Source organism: Nipponia nippon, unplaced genomic scaffold, assembly GCF_047370975.1.
Source record: "Nipponia nippon isolate SJK-2023a ecotype South Korea unplaced genomic scaffold, ASM4737097v1 scaffold_4, whole genome shotgun sequence".
NCBI lineage: Eukaryota > Metazoa > Chordata > Aves > Pelecaniformes > Threskiornithidae > Nipponia > Nipponia nippon.
This window is the reverse complement of record NW_028262358.1, coordinates 11,822,156-11,840,061: the sequence shown is the minus strand read 5'-3', so window position 1 is coordinate 11,840,061 and position 17,906 is coordinate 11,822,156. Positions and strand designations below refer to the sequence as shown.

The 17,906-nt window shown below is 38.9% G+C and overlaps 1 protein-coding gene across 15 annotated transcripts in view; it reads left to right on the top strand.

Annotated features, from left to right (window-relative positions):
* The window catches only part of EHBP1 (EH domain binding protein 1), a 227,228-nt gene that overhangs the window by 112,032 nt on the left and 97,290 nt on the right, over window positions 1–17,906 (top strand). For all 15 annotated transcript variants that reach the window (XM_087775733.1, XM_087775727.1, XM_087775730.1 and 12 more), the window contains one exon: window positions 833–1,019. In XM_087775733.1, the coding sequence (XP_087631859.1) occupies window positions 833–1,019 (187 nt within the window). The remainder of the gene's footprint in view (window positions 1–832; window positions 1,020–17,906) is intronic.

The following is a 17,906-nucleotide window of genomic DNA, read 5'->3' as shown; positions in this document are numbered from 1 at the left end:
ATTTGATGTATCAAACTAATAGATAAAATTTGGGAATGCTGTGAAAGTATTTCTTTAGGGTGGAACAAATGCGGAGCTGGAATGTGAACACCAGAGTTAAGAAGAATAATTCTTTGGACTGCATCCACTTGGTGGAAGATGTTTACTGTGTTTCTTAAATGAGGTTTAGTTATAAAAAGCACTTTTAAAATAGACGGATGATGGCTGCTGGTATCTGTAGAGAGGTGTACACAAGTCAGCTGTGTTTTTTTTATACTATTCTCTTATCCAAGGAGTGTTCTTGAAATGATGTGGTGCTTGTATGCTGCAGAGTTTAAAATACACTCGATGTGGATTGTGTACCTACGGAGGCCAAAACTTTCAGACTTGGACAGCGAGGAGTGAGGCCTCTAAAGCCATGTTGAAGCATGTGTGTAGAAGTGGCCTAATTCTTAACTCTCTTAATGAAGCATTCTTAATTCTGTTCATTCAAATATTAAACAGCCAGCAACTTCACTTAAATTTGTTGGTATTGAGCTTGTCTGTGAATCAGATCACTCTCTGATAGATAGCTAAGTATAATTGAAGAGCTAGCTTTATGCAATTGATAAAACTTCTGTAATTTAGAGGACTTAATAAAATTTATGGAAATCCTGACCTAATGCAGTTCTAACTGTTGTAATTCACTTTTCAATCATATGAAAAAGTACTATCTAAAAGCACCTAAAGGCAAAACATATTCTTATGTGGGATAATAAAAGCATTTTAGTCACTGGCTTCTCTAAAGAGGTCTTATTTTTTGTTTTAATTCCAAGGAGATAGCAAAGAAATATGTTTCCCTTCTTTTAATTAGATCAAATCCATTTTATGAACCAAAATCAAGCCCTGCTTTAATTAAAGTTGCTCCGCTGCAAGAACCAGAAAAGAAGATGAAAAGAAAGGCTCCTGAACCACCAAACCTCTTGCCAAAGACAGAGACAGGCGTGAGTGAGAACATGTCAGCTGTTCCTGCATCGAGGGAGCTTTCTTCTTCTCCTAAGGTAGGCGGTTTTTTATACCAAAATTTTGTCTTTGTTATTAACAGTACCTTTATGTGTATTGCAGACATCCTATTTATTTCTGCAGGCCATCTTAAAAGCTTTGCTTATACTTAATAAGGTGTTGGCTCATCTCTGTTCACTTGCTGGTTCATAGAGAGAGAGCAGCAGTAGGAGCTTGTATTTTTTTCTTTAAGGATTTAATGACAGCAACTGCAGTTTCAAAGAAAAGAGTCTTCTAGTAACAAATTATAGAATTATAGAATCATTTAGGTTGGAAAAGACCTTTTAAGATCATTGAGTCCAACCATAATTGAATAAATTGTCCAACTCTGCTGAGAATACTGATTTTAGGTTTTAATTCTTATTCTAATGGAGTCCCTTTCATTTGCAATTCCACATTTCATGTTACGATTCAATTCAATGTTACAGGACAGCTGGATATGCCATCAAGAAGGGAGAAAATCATGTTGAACAATACTTTGTCTTGATCTATTGTCATGCTGCTAAGCCTTGCCCCTGTTGAAGAGTCTGTCTCCACATTTCTGTTATAAATCTGGGTTTTAAGAGCTTAGTACTGGGTACTGTTTATTTGTATTGGGATTTATATATGTCCAATTCCATAGGTATGTCAAAGTAATTTAAAAAAAAAAGACAGTCTACTTTAAATCAGATTAACTGTTTATTAGGAACGTCCAGACTAAGCATACTGCATACATATGCACATACATCTGTGTTTGTCAAGGGAAAATATGAGTTAACTTCTGTTGAAGTGGGCAATGTGCTGTGTAGGTGTTCTAGGATTACAACAGCTAACTTCTGTTGGTGTGAATTTAAACTCCAGTGTTTCAGCAGTTAGCACCACTTGTGCTTTTTTAAACAAAATAAGCATTTAATAGTTAATGGGCTCTTCCTAAAATTAATTTGATACATGCCGACTGCTTGTTTTGAAGGGTAGGAAGATGAGGACAGACGGCTTCCCTTCCAGCACTTCTCTCCCAATTTATGTATACTATCACCTGTTTTGCCTCATATTGGAGCTGCTGTACTTTAATTTAAGAATTGAATGAAACTACTTGTCATACCTATCGTTTCATTGCTTAATTACTCAGCCGGATTGCTGACATGTCGTTGTCCCCCAGGCTCTGATCTTGCTGTTGTTTTACCACTCAGTCAGGGTAAAGAGTATGAGACCAGAAATCTAATCTGTGTCTGCTCATAGCAAAACAAAACAACATAGTAAGGCCACAAGCACAATTCACAAGTTACTTTTAATATGCAAAACCACAACCATGAAATACTAAATCAGAGTGTAGCAGTTTTATAATGCACTGAGATGGGGTTTGATCCTGTTGGCTGGGGTTCTCGTATGAAAAATATTGCACATTATTTGATTTCTGGTGGAGTCTGGCCCTCGGGTCAAAGCAAAGTGGACAAAGTAAAGCATTTTGGTACTACCAGGCGGAGAAGAGACACCTGTGGAGGAGATTTTATCAGCTCACTTGATGGAGGTTGTGCCCCCATTGCTTATTGTTTGAGAGGCTTTTTTACAGGTCTGCATCCAAGGAAATACCTCTCTCTGCTTTATCGTTGTGCTAAAACAATGCATTACTGCTGGGTTCGACTGTCGTCGTTTTTGTCTACTCGAGACTAAGTTTGAGATTGTATGAAAGCTGGAATTGATTAAGAAAAGATGCAGGATTGAAATTGCTGAGAAGACCGTGTTGTTATGAACACAGTCAGGTAGTTCCTACTCTTATGCAGGGTATTAGTTCCCAAATATTTTGGTGGCTGCCTGCTTGCAGCCCACCTCTCTGCCACTGATGCTGAGGCACAGCTGAGATCAGCAAAGGTCCAAGTACTGCAACTTTGATATTCATTAGGGCCATGGGGAAATGGATCTGTATGCTGACCTCCTCTGGTACAGAAAGCTTTAATTTTTTTACAGGATTTTGGAGGATACAAGACGATTCGGGAAGGCTTCAAAGCAGATGCGGTGTCCTGGTTTATTATATTACAGCTAGAGTGGAAAGTTTCGCGGACTGGGTGTGTTAAAATATTGTACGGTCACTTGCAATTCAGAAAGCTTTCTGTAAGCACAGTCTTTTTTCTGTGCTTGAATTGTTTTGCTCTAAGGTGAAAAGAAAATTAAACAATTTCCTCACACCATAGTACAAAATAGTGCCCAGGTAGGACTTGGACTGTTGGCACAAATAACTTGTTTGTTTATTACTCAATAATAGTGACAATGTTTAGCAACTCTGAAAAAACTTGCATCAAAAGGTATAGGCACTATACAAACATGAACTTACCACATGCCCTTAGGTATGGGGAATAGTCCCATGGAGGTAAACTTAGGTAAAGGGAGGTTAAATAATGTATCTTATTCAGTGCTTTGTCCAAGTTTGCTGTGCACAGAAAGCCTCTGCTACAACTCTGACCAGAACCTAAGTGTCCTGACATGTTCAATTCCCTATCTTGGTTGTCTTCATAGGAAATGGCTGCAGAGCAGAAATGCTAATCTTTAGATTACACAAACACAGCATTAATATTAGAACTTTAGAGTTTAAGGAAAAGGACTCCAAAACTACTTCTGCAAATCTTTGACAGAGTGTTTGGAGCTCATTTTTCGTTCACATGCTAATGGTGTTCCCCACATTTGCTGAACAGAAAAAATACAAATGCTGCTATTAACATCTATATGTCAGCAAGTTTATTAGGTGGAAATTGCTCCTGAAAGATTATTTGACGCATGACAGATTCCTGCTCAAGATACAGGTTGCAGATACTTCAAATTATCTTACCCTATTAAAAAAAACATTTAGATGTTGAAAACAGTGGTGAAGTTCCTAGGAATTTAAATCCCCATTTAAAAGTAGGGCAAGAAAGGTTGATATTTTCCTAAGTATACACCCAAAAATCAAATCCTTAGGGTACGGCTGGACACCAAAATGGCTTCGTTCAGTGTTCAGCTGCTATGAGCATTGGCATCCACGGCATAGGAACACTTCCACAGAAGTGCAATTGTTCTTGCTGTTGAAACATCATAGCCTGAATCCAACGTTTTACCATTACCCAAGTAGTGGTGGAAGGTGTTTCTTGCCTGAGGGATATCTGACTTCCCACACATGATTTTTTTTGTGTGTGTGTATGTTTTCTTAATTTATAACAGCAGTGTCTGCAGTAATGAAAGAGAAGAATAAAGCAATGATTTTTTTAGCAGTCAGCAGTCTTGGACATGTCTCATTTGAGAATAGACTTAAGCTAATGCATGTAAGTGAATTGCAAAAGGCCTTCTTTTAAGAGAGTTGCATGGTCTTTTAACAGCTGAATACTATTTCTAGATTTTCCTGGAATCATATCCACAATTAATTACCCCTGTTACTCCTGACACTACAAAAATCAAACTCCTTCTAGTTCCTTTGTTCAGAGATGTATGTTGTACAAGATAATTCTATGTAAAAGTTTCATGTAAAACTAGGCAGAAAGTTCTAGAAAGCATCTTCAGATCCGGTGGTATCTAGCATCACGTGTGGTATCCCCAGGATAAAGAGGGTACTCCAGGGTGGAGTCATGAGTTGGTATTAACTTTCAAGATCTCAGTGATCAGTGAAGACAGAATATGAGACTAACAAATAGACATCAACTTTAATAGCCATGAAAATGGCAGAACTGGAGTTTGAAGCAAAGACTAGATCTCATTGGGAGACTGACATAAAAACTTACTGCCCAGACAATTATACATGATCGTTGGTCAGAAAGACCAGTGAAGACACCAAATACGGACAGTATTTAACATTTATTTTTGCCTGGAAACGATTGTTCTCAACGATATGGTGTACATGTGCCTGAAGCAGTTATAACCATAACAGTGTCTGCCACTACTGCAGGGCTTGCCTTTAGCCTCTTTCCTCCCCAAAGACATTGCCTCACTTGATGTCCCCTTACCATTCCTTATCAAATTTCAGATGTGAGAAAAGAGAGCAAACGAGGCTGTTTCTGCCAGCCCCAAACTGAGGGTTTTAGTCTATGTGAGGTTGGCTGAGCTCATGAGCACTAGTGATTTAAAGTCTTGCCCCTTTCATATTAATTCTGCACAGGGGACACATCTACTTCTTTAGCTGCTGTAAGATCATCCCAGCTGCTGTCATCTCTGTGGCCATTTCCAGCATACCTCTGTCTGTGCATTGTTCACTTTGTTCATAGGGAGGTTGAGGTGGGAAGGGACGTCTGGAGGTCATCTGGTCCAACCCTGCTGCTCAAGCAGGGCCACTTACAACAAGTTGCCCAGGACCATGTCCAGACAGCTTCTGAATATCTCTAATATTCATCTGATCTTTTTCAAATGTTTGCCTTGCACTGCTTCCCTGAACAATCCGTTAGCTGTACTAGCAAACCCTTTCCAAGCCTTTTCAATGTCTTTGCTTTGAGCAGGCCCTTTTGATCACTCGGAGATCCCCATGTCACCTGTATTGGTGAGGAAGGGGCAGTTACCTGTCACAGATAAGGCAGGGTCTAGCTCTCCATGAAGGGTCCAGCCAGCTCTTGGCCCCACAGTATTAGCTCAGTATTTGCCATATCTGGGTTTGGAGAAGTATCTTAATTCTCTCCTGTTGTCTTTCCATGTCTCCTCTAAACTAATCTAAGTCATCAGAGAGAGCTTAAAAATGCAAAGTCTGGAAGCCTGGAATTATCCCACAGTTAATCATCTCAAACGGCTTGAAGACTATGGTGTGCTGGCTATATTTAGGCGAGTCTGACAAACAAACTGCAAAGCCATAGTTCTCTTTAGTCATCAACCTGCTACAGTGCTGTCAACCCCAGTTGAAGCCTTGTTGGGCTTGTTACCATCATGTGTATGTTACTGTTCTTGACATGGTTTGGATAACCAGGTTCTGCCTTTCACAGAGGTAATGGAGACTTTAAATTTCTTCCACTTGTTGTTGACTTTGTGGAAAAAAAAAATGAACAAAGAATTTCAGGCTCAAAAAGTGGTATCAGACCAGTGCCTAGTGTGCATATCAGTGCCCATCATTACTTTAGCTGATTAAAAAACACGCATACCAACTTCAGCTGGCTGAAATCTCAGCCAGTTTCAGTATCTCTTATCTTCCCTGCATTATGTTGAGTTTATTGGAAATAAGATCCAAGTATCAGTTCCAGCGTCAGCAACTGTGTCCCGTAGTAAAGAAGCTGAAGTCATGTATGTCTCGGCACAATCATGGATTTCATTGCCTTTGTGAGAATGAGGGGGCAGGAATGCTACTGCATTTGTGTGGGAGGTGAAGAATTATTTACTAGGGAATAGGAGGAAACAGATAATCACCCTCAACCATAGAGTTACTTTTAAATGTTAAAAGAAAATAGCTCCTGCACTGGATTGGCATTCCTCATTCAATCTTTGGAAGGATAGCATATGCCCTTCCCTTCAGGAAACCATTCTCAAAAAGGCTTTTCCTATTATGTGGTAGTTTCAGCTTGTTGCCAGACTGCAACCAAGGCCTGGACCTTGCTGATGGCTCATGATTCCACTGGGTTTCTGGATACTGCAGTTGCCATTAACCTACTGAAAGTCAACAGGTATATTATGTTTGGTGGCTCCAGCTTGGTTTCACATCCTTTCTCCAGTCTTCAGGGTCTGGAAACCGGTGTTCATTAGATGCATGCTTTACAGAGTGGCTACTTGCAGGTGCATTGGACTAGTTGTCAGCCTGGGCTTTGGTAGCTCAGAGATCTCCATCTCACAGCTTCCTACTGAGCTACCCAGAATGACTCAGTAAATGAAACTCTTGCACTTCAGTCTTGTTTCTCAGGTGTTTCTCTGACAATACATGATTATGTGAACAGACATGGAATTGATATCAGACCACAGGATGCTTCTTGAACCTGTCCTTCGTTTTTGAGTTACACCTAGCAACTGATGAAAGTATATAGCACCAGGACAGGATAATAAGTCAGCTTAAGTCTGTCATATTAACGTATGCACCATTCTCACCTTTATGAAAGTCACAGTGTTGCTGATAGTCATGAAAACATAGGCACTGATTTTGTTGCTTGTAGACAAGAGCTTGTGATGTCCTTTTACATTGGCAGAAAAGGAGAATACACATTCACATAACAGTTCAAAGCCAATAATAACATTTCTGTTTGTCACTGTCATTGTTTAAGCTCTCTCTTTCTTTTTTAAAGCAAAATGGATTGTTTTGCATGCCCAGTGATAATCTGCTCTCTCATGCCAGGCAAGCTAGCTGGTTTAGGCTCTAATGAAACACATTTATAGGAAACATGTAATAAGAAATACAGAATCCTATTTCTGCATGACATGTAATAACCCACCTCCATCCCAGTATCCTTTGTAATCCGTTATGTATATGCAATGCTTCTGTTTAGTGGTAGTTCAGTGGAAGGGTAGGAAAGTAACATTCAGCGTAGTACTAGGCACAACTCTCCAAGATCTCAGAGATGCTATAGTCTCCAGTTGCTCACTTTTTCCACTTCTATTTACCTCAGCATTATCAACCTTATATGCCTGAACAGTAGGAAGAGATCATCTTAAAACACAGATGCGGTAATGCATCCAAGTGAGAAATGACATTAAAGTTCAAACGGTAGATGAAGATCACACATTGTCTCTTGGTATCAAAAGTGTCTCAGTTGTCCATTCACATAAGGACTTCCTGGCTCTCCAGAACATCATCTTTAATGATTTTGCTCCTTTCCAGCTTCACAGAGGAATTGTGCAGCTCATTTGCATGAGATCTTTGTCACTTCCTATGCAGCTAGATAGTTCATCAAGCCCAAGGAAGACTTGGAAGGTAGTGGACAGAATTTTAAGATATCTACTGTTATGAACTTGTGCAAAAAAGGCACTCCGAGAAAATCTGCCTTTGCGTACAGCCCTAAGACATTTTATCTTTTAATAGGAAGAAAGACAAGCCACACGCATAATGTGAACAGAGAGACGGTGAGATAATCATATTGAAGCACAGACAATTCATTAAACTTGCAGCTTTTCAAGTGTTAAATAATAAAAGAGGCTCTCTATTTTATACAATACTTCAGCAATTTCTTATTACTGTTTGCATGAGTTTTAAATGGTGTTTATCAACTTGACTAGCCTTGTGCTTTTTCTGTATTCCTTACTATTAACCTGTGTTTGGACATAAAACAACCTCGTTAGAATACGTGCTAGAATAAGGAGTGAACTGTTCGCTTCCAAATGCAAGTGTAATATTTTTCCATTTTGCTGAACGTATGGGATAAAGAGTACCTTCCTCTTTTCCTCAACTAATGCGTGCTTCAGGGTTTGGATTTACTGCATTGAGTTTGGTCCCTATCCTGACTTCTCACTTTCCCACCTTCCCTGCCCCACCTTGTGCCAGCACCGACTGTGAGTTATGTGAGTACCAGGAGCACGACACTGACAGAGGAACACCGCAGGACAGTCCCTTTCAGTGGCAGCACAGTCATCATTCGGCTGGGAAAGGTATCGTTAGTGTCTCGGCAGTGTGCTGGTTTGGGGTATTCATGGCTCACAGCAGCTGCAGGTTCTAATGATCCAACAGCACTTAGGCTAGTACTGCCAGGAAGCAGCCTGTTAAAACTGAAAATGCAGCCTTAGGTGAGTCTTCTAAATGTCTTTCATCGTTTAACTTTCCATCTGTTTATATTTGCAGCAGAATATTTTTTTTTAAATTTCTTTAATCATCCAAGTTCCTATGTAGTAAATATAGTTATTCTGTCAGTATAAGGAAATTAAACTCTTATTCTCTCTTTTTACTGATTTTGTGCAAGTCAAATGATTTGTTAATGAAGGGGCCACTGTTTATGCAGATGGAAGTAGGGATGCAGGATGTCATTGCAAATTATCAGATAGCTAATTTTTACAACTTCTAGGTACTGTTTCTTATATTTCTGTTTCATTGGTGACCAGAATGTTCACTAATTTCTCTGTAAATGGGAAAAGCATTTTATATACGTGCACACGCATATACTAGTAATTTTTAAACTAAAATTATGTAATGTCTTATTTGTAGGCCATATTTGTAAAAAAAAAAAAAAAAAACAACTGTTGAAGGCAGAGAATCTTAAAATTAGTACAGTCTGAGGATTTGAAACTCAGCTGCAAGTGTGGGCTTTTAAAAATTGACTTTTACAAAAGTACAAATTGCATCTTTCTAGGGAAAATGGGCATTCATTCCATGGTGGTTTTCAGTCTGCTTTTTGTCTTGGAACCATGGTGATGGGAGATGACTGCATCCCTCTGTAGCACCAAAACCAGGACAAACAGTAGAACAAATATAAGTGCATATTGTGGAGAAAATTTAGTGTTTCAGTAATACGCAGGAGCGGTAAGCAGTTTTATTGACTGCTTATGTGAGTAAGAGTTCCCAGGACTGGCCCTTAGTAAAATGGATCCACTTTTGAGATTGAGTCACGCAATGGCCTCAGATACCTTATTCCTAGAGGTGTCTGGTTCTCTTCCTTGGCTATGAAAGAGCTTAGATAAATTAGACTTGGCCAACTAATTGATAGGCATTTAAAGTTGGTGAGATTAATTGTCCCTGAATATTTACAGACTCTTGTGTATATGACCTAAAGAATAGACCCATGACTGGACAGGAAAAAATGGGAAGATGTTGCAAAAGCCCTTTCTCCCTTCAACATGCAGGCATGACTGCACATAGGAGACGTGGATATAGAGTAGAGCATTGATGGACAGAGTTGTTCAGCAAAATGGAGATCCCTTGCTTTGCTCTACCTATTTAATTAGAGATTTTGTAAAAACTGGTACAAGAAAGTGATGTGTAACATGTGATAACCTATCCATGAGCAGTCACAAAAGAGACCAGCAGAAGGGTCAACTTCTTACTATCCATTAGGGCCCAAAGGAGTAGGTCAGATACTGTGTGGAAGTGTTTGAGGTTCATGCTTTTATGAGTAGGTTTTTGCCTATGAGTGATCTCCTTAGCCTACCAAAGTGATAAATTCTTTCTTAGTTGGACATTGCTTGTTTTGCCTGTGTGGTTTTACTGTAGCAGTTGTCAGTGTTAATAATGTACCGGGTTTTGTTTCTTCGCAGCCTTGCTTGATTCCCTCCTTCTCCTTCCAGGTGGCTCTATGAATGTAAATTGGTGGAGGGTGGTGTCTGTTCTCTTCATATTATTCCTATGATTGGTGCCAACAGGAGTCAATTTTTAGACATTGAGAGTGTAGATGAAGCCAAGACCCTTCATTGTTCTGTCTGCTGCTTTCTGCCATTCTGATTGAAATATTTTGTGCCCATTTTCTAGCAACAAGCCAGTTCAACTGCTGTAAAGAAGATTTAGGTGCTGTTCTATAGCCACATTACCTCTAAGAGAGGTGCTTCCTTCAGAATTTGAGGTTTAAAACCAAGTAAGTCAATAACTTACCCACATGTTCCTGTCGTGGGAGTTATGCACAGGTTTGGAGGCAGAACTGCGCTCCTTCCAACATCAGCCCCTTGCTTCTCACCTTATCTCATTTCCAAGCATGTGCAGCAAGAAGCCAGAGCGTTACCTAGATGGAAACACATCATCACATGCAGGTCGTTTTGCTCCTCCTGCAGCACCGTATGTATATATTATTACGCAGGGAACTAGTCCAGGTTGCATGCTGTTTGAGACAAGGGCCAGCAGAAAGGCACTGCTTTCTCTGACAATTAAGCAACTGAATGCTGTCCAGGAGTACTGAATGTTATCCTTTCCTCTGTCATGAATTCGTTATGTGGTGCTAAGCTAATCTCTTGAATGAGATTTTGGACTGTGGTGGGTTTTTTTTTAAGTTTCCAGCTTGATACAACCATGATAAATTAGCAGAGCTATTGGCTTGACTCAAGTGCCGTGCAGCTGAAAGAGAGCTGTTTCGTGGCTCATGAAGTATCATAAAACAAGCAGTTGTCTGTAAGGTCAGGTCTTAGGTGGCTCAGATTGAGGACTCAAAAGCAACGGCTTCCAATAATTTGGAGTTGAGTTTTTTGTGAACCTCACTTTTTCTTTGGTTAAGTGGACTGCTACCTCACAAGGATGTCTGGAAGATTAAATGTTTAATCTTCTAGATTAAAATACCATGAGGATGAACACTGTAGAAAAGCCCTCTGATGAAATTAATGATACTGTGTTCAGTTCAAGGTCCAGGGAGTGTGCAGCAGATGAGGCATGAGGACAACCAACTAATAATTCAGAAAAATAGGAATACTGGGTAGTCCTATTCAGTGAGACTGGTCACTGAGTGCTCTCCATGAGGGAGAACTCTAGGGGAAGAAGTACACTTAAAGATTGTATCATAATACAAATATACAAAGGGTACTAATTAACATTGAATATGTAACCATAATTTTTTAATATCCCAACTTCTGAACATTTGATTTCGCAACTTTAAGTGCTACTACTTAAGTGTTTCACTGTTTCTTCTTTAGATCCTTGTTAGTAGTGGGGATGCGGATAACAGGTCTCCAGGGCTGTCCTAGAAAAATCTTTTTCATTGCAAATTAGTATACATCATTCGCAGGATGATAAATGCTTGGCTCCTTCTGCCATTTTCATAATTGCTCTTTAAGGTATTTCTGCAATATTGGTGCAGTGTAGCTCCTACTGAAATGGATGGAAACATTGTCAGTGCCTGCAGCAGTTCTGGATTGCAGCAGTTAGCAATTCTGCAAAATGTCTGTGCAAATAAGGTTTGGTAATTTAACCAGTGTTATGACATTCAAAGCCTCCCTTTTCATATTTTTATATTTAACTTACACTTACAAATTACAGTACTCAGATTTGTCATCATAAAATATTACTTCACTTCTTGTGGAAAAATATGCTCTTTAGATATGTAATGGCAGTATTTTTATATGCTTTATTTCATCTTGGAAGTTTAAAACTGTGCCCCATTCTGTGAGAAGAACATCCATCTCCAGTGGAAACTGCAAAAGCCAACAGGCATAGAGGGTATTGTGTGACAAAGTAAAGGGGAATATTGTTGCTGTGTGCCATTACCATGCCAGCACCATGGCATGTAGGCAAACTGTAACAAAAAATACTCCTTTCATATTTTATTCAAAAAATGACACTAATACTACAATTTCTTTAATGTTTCTCATGTAAATATATGTGATGATTTATATAAACCTTTCAGTTTCCTTGAATGAAGTGCCCAACGGTCCGTCTTACCCACAAGTGCAAGGTTGGTCAAATAAGACAATATCCTGATCCAGGAACTGCTTCAAGGCTGCTGAGGTCAGAGGAGAGATGGCCTTTGGATGGTGGGAATACTCCCGCTGCTTTTTCTGGGCTGTAGTGTCCTACGTTAGGAGGTGCATCAAATACTTCGAGTCCCAGAAGAGAGAGAGATGGGGAGAGTGAAAGCAAGGGATCTCCAGAGGAGGAGCGGGGAGTGTGAGCTGGGCTCTGCGTTGCCTTTGGGACAAGTGTCTTGTTGCACCCATTTCTACGGGATCTGGAGGGGACTGGTCTCCTCATGGACATGCCAAAGTTATTTGCCTGAAATCTGTCCTTTAAATATCCCTAAGGTGGATAAATGCAAGGAAGAAGTTAGGAGCTGCCCAGAGCATTAAAGTTTCTGGAGCGCTGCAGTTCCTAAATGTCAAGGCTTTTGTGGCACTGTTTAGATCCTCTCACAGAGGACAAGCCGGATTAGGTACAAACACCGCTGGTCAGGCGAGGCGGCTGTGGCCTGCTGAAGCGTTTGGAAAAAAAACACATTATGTTAGCTCAAAGTGAGATCTAGGCTAGCTTCTGGGATATGTAATTTGAAAATCCTTATCCATGATGAGGTCATTTTATTTTATTTCCTTTAAGTTATTTGCCTTCGCTCCTATGGCAGAAGGGAGCCAGGAGGAGGCAGGCAGACAGTGCAGGGCTGCGGGCTCCTGGCATAGGTACCGGAGGACAACCACCTTCCTGCCATTCATGTTAACCTTTTCAAAGGACGTGGGGCTTTTATTCGCATGCTTGGCTTCACAGACTATTACTCCTCTTTGGTTCAAGCTTTGCTCTTTAAAAGGTAGAAGAAAGAAGGAACACTTCTCTCGTAAGACGTTTTTTTAAACTACCATCAAAACAAAAATCCTCAAACTCTTTGCAACAAAAACCTGATAAAACCTATCCTTTTTCTGTAGAGTTTTTACACTTTTTTTATTATCAGGCTCCTTAACAAGAGCCACACAAGCAGAGTACCAGACAGCTTTTAAATTGAAAACTTGATTCTTTCCAATGTTCCCACAAAGCTAATGAGGAGCTAAGTGCAATTTGAATAAGCTGATGTTATTGTAGTGTTTAACTTTTAGTGTAGTGTTTAACTTACATCGAGCTTTATTATGGGGCTGGTTTAGATAGTTAAAGTCCTGGGTGCGCTCTGTGCCATCTGGGGCCCTCAGCAAAGTGCTCCGTGAAGGAGTGAGACTAACAATAGCCTGTTTTCTCCACTTGCCTGAAGGGTGGGTTTGGTTCATCGTGGCTGGCAAGCACCTCAAATTGGAAATAAGTGTGCATGAATAAATATTCCTTTTCTTCTGTCATGATGAGTTATGGACATGTTAAAAAAATAATTATCTTCCCTTCATAAATCAGTCTGATAGTTAACTTTGGTTTGGTTACTAATTCACTGTTGCTGCTATCTTTCTTTGGTTTGGGTTAGATACTTAAGCATAGGAATAAATCACAGGTCTGAGCCAGAATGCTTTTTTTTGTTGTTGTTGCTGGGGAAAAAAAAATGAGTCTAAAACCAAAATAGACATCTTTTGTGGGCAGATCTATGGTACAGTGATGGCCCTAAAATGAGGTGTTTGTATTAGCTGTTCTACCCTGCTTTGTAGAAGTATTTTTAGACAGAATTTTGCCTCATCTATTTAAAATAGTGATCACTGTTAGTTTTAGATGAGCCGATTAATTAAACGGATTTGTGAAGATAGGTAGGGGAAGCCATATATGCCAACCGTGCTAAGCCCTAGCGCATGTGAAATATTACCTATGTATGTTGTACGCATACTCACTAGTAAATATGAGTTAAGTGCAAATCTTTATGAGAGGGAGAATCAAGCCAGTTAGAATGAAATTGTTGTATTCCTGAGTTGCTAGAAGAAATATATTGCCAATTCATATTGCAACACAGCTATGAGGACTAGAAGCTGCGTAATAAACCAAGTACTACTGAGATAGTGCCGGCACACTAGCTGCATGTTCTACAACAGCATTTTTTAGCCATGTTCAACAGTGTGCTTGCTATCGCTCCTCCATTTGTTGAATTCAGGATGACCTTTGCATGAATAAAGTCAAATAGGATTAAGGCAGGAATTTTCAACAATGGGAAAGAGCAACAGATGTAGCCGACTTTGAACGTGGGAGGATTGTTGATGCACGGTTGCCTAAAGGGAGTGTCAGTGGTGACAAAAAAAGGGGAGAAACCAACAATTTCCTAAAAAATTAACCACATAAAAGAAAAGAAAATAAATAGAAAACAATCCAAAGGAACTGAATGATCCCAGGTTTTATTGGAGTCAAGCTGCCTGTATGTTTTTTGACTCACTGCCTCCTTTTAAATTTTTTTTTTTTTACTCTTTCAGAATAACTCTGTTCACTGTGACTATCGCTATATGAGCTATCTGAGGGTTTTGTGTGGTGTAACATAGTTTACATTCACGTTTTTTTCTGAGTTATTTTAAAGTACATAAATGGAACATAGGGAAAAAGGAGATGTTGTTTCTCTGGAGAATTATCCATTTGAATACAAAACCCAGAACCTGCTAATATTTTTAATTGGATTTATCCTATGCACAGGCATATGGATGGATCTCAAATGCATTCAGTGCAAGCACTCTATATAGATGCTGTTCTAGAAAGGAAAAAAAAAAAAGGTTAAAAACACATTTAAAGCAAGAACTCTATCTGATATATCTTAAGGAGTTTTATACTTTATGTGCCTGTTAGATAAACTGAATTTGTTTTCATCTCAATGAAAAATAGAACATGCATGTTTTTTCTTGGTAGATTTAGAGAACATTTTTGTACATTATAAAAGTATTTGGTTACCTTTTTTTAAATGCAACCAATTCTTTGAAACTCACTTGGTTTCATTATTGACAAGAGCTATTTTGCAGTTTAGTAGATAGTTGTCTTAATCCCTAAATGATACTTCATAGTTTGTAGTAATGAATAATGCACAGATTTTAAACATAGTTCATATGTATAATTTGGGCAACTCAGCTTTGAAAAGCATGCAGGGGAAAAGCTTTTAAAGTGTGAATGAAATCATGTGCTCTAGCTCAGTGAAAGGGCTTTAAAGGAGCTAGCTAGAAACTAAAGTAATTAAGGAAATCATATTGTAAACATTATGGAAAATATTGGTGAGCTTAATATATTAGAAGTTCAACTGTAATATTTAAGATCTTGATTAAACACCCATTGATTAAATGCCTACATTATACTTTAAAGAGAGCTATAATGTTGAGAGGGCAGTCTCTCTCTGTAGAAAAATCATTTGGATTCAGAGGATGTAGCATGGTAAAACATCTTCTAATACAGCTTATCCTGCCTCTTCCCATGCTCCTTTAGAGCAGAACTTGATGAGGCAAGCTGTGGGCTACCCCCTGCCCCTGTAAACTCAGAGTTGTAACACATTTCCCTTCCCCAAAAAAGGAGTCTTTCAACAGACTTTTTTTTTAACAAAAAGATGTCATCCGGTATTGAATATCTTGAAGAATGCAGCTCTAGGTGCTGGAGGCTTCATTAGTCGTTTTTGTTACTTTAGTGAAGGTGCTGTGGTGTTTAATTTTGAGACTAGAACCAACTTCATATGCATGCCTGGCATCTTCAGCACCAAGAGCACGTAACTCTACTGTTTGAATTGAGTGGATTTGTGCCCACTGTGGCTGTAGAAAGTAGTCTTCATTTTCTGTGGGTTCACAGACATTGTCCTACACATTAAGCTCACAAAAGTGTACATAACTGCTGGCTGTGACTGCATGCACAGTTGTGTGAAAGGCTGTCATATTCACAAGAGCAATAACTTAGAAATATATTTTGAAATAACAGTTTGATGGTTGCAATTAGATGCCTCGCTTTTTTTAGGAGTTCATGAGACTTAATGGAGAGTCCACTGAAGGCAACAAGAAGTTGAAGTCCTTTAGTTGCTCTGCAATCAGGTTCCTGGGCAGTGAAATCTTTTCAACCCAAGTTTCCATCCATAAGTATGAACTGAGGCAGGTTAGAGCAGTTTCTAGTTCCTTAGTTGCCTTTTGTATCTCTGAAGGGCAATCCACAAGGAAGAGGACAGTGTCTTTTTCTTTGGTGGGCCAGCCAAAATCTCCATTCTCCCTCACTTCATCAACACCTCTGAGGCAAGGAACTGTGATCTTCCTAAAGCCTTTGCAAGGGTCATGTTTCCTGGCTTGCTTTAGTGTGAATTGTTCTTTGAAATCCAACTCGGCCAATCAAGCTTTAAAAGTATCCTAAAATGTTAGACCATCTGAAATAATTATAAGTAAAAATAGTGTTATATTTTTCTGTTCTTAATTCTTAATTAGCTTAATTAATTCTTAATTAGCTGCCTTGTATTTTATGCTTCTGGAGTGTAATGAAAGTAATTCATTGACAGTGTGCGTATATATTCTTTGTGTGTGTGTATACATAGGTATATACAAACTTAGATATTAGTACATCGGTTACTATAATACGTATGGTTATTTGTTACATACAAAAGTATATAACAAATGTACCTTTATTATCTGCATGCAAACTTTCTAAAAAGCGAATTCGCATAGTAATTTAATACAGATGGCTTAGCAGATCATGGCTAAAGTGTTTTGTCCTAGAATCTGCTTAATTACTCAGCCATATTAAATAACACTGTGACCCCTTTTCATGAAGTTGCCAAAGTGCTCTCAAGAACTCTGCGAAAAGCTTTGTTTTTATCACTAGAAAGTAATGCTGAAGAATTGGTGCATTTCTAAAGTGCCCATATGGCACTCTACTATTGGTAAGTAGTCTGTTGTGATTTTCATTGACAGCAATGAGTCAGTAACACAATGTGACTTTATCCTTTGCTTTGAGACATGGGTGTGTAGACCAGAACCCAATCAATAGGCTTAAGTATAAAACTATAGCAAACAAAATATTGTTTCAGTGCTCAAATTCTTATAACTGTAACTGCAACCCTTCTATTGTACTTAAAATGCTAATGGAATATTACCATTATTATTTAAAAAAAAAAATATGGGGGGAAAAATGCTTTTGAGGGGTTTCCAAGGGAAGGAGTTTTCTCTGCAAATGCATTTAACTGTTTTTACATTTATTTCTAGCAACAATATTAGGCTTTTACAAAAAATAGTTTTGGGGTTTTGCCTACTAAAATTAGGTTTTATTTTCGCACAATATCTTTTTATATTTACTATAGTTTTCAAATGTAGAACCAGAATGTGAGATAGGTATGAGTAATAGGGAATAACCAGAAAATAATTCCAATAAGAGCTTCCAGGTTGCTGGAATTTTCTTCTATTTCTGGTCTCCATGGACATACACTTGGTTGATTTAAAACCACTTACAATCTGTCTTTTTTGCAAGTATTTAAAGAGTCTGAGAACCCATACAACACGTAGGACATTACGCGGTTTGCTTCAGAGCACTTTCATCTTTTTCGAAAGAATGTTTTCTTCCTTTTTTGGAGGAAGCAAGTGCTGTGATTGGTCCCCAAACAAATGAAATGTATTGCTTCAGATTTTGAGTTCTGTGCATTTTTTTTTGTGCACAGGTGACACATAATTTGCCCACCATCACCACTTGTGTCACTTTCACTGTGTCTGAGATGGTCGCTTCACCAATATTTCATGCCCCATACAGGGAAAAAGAGTAAACAAAGACCATG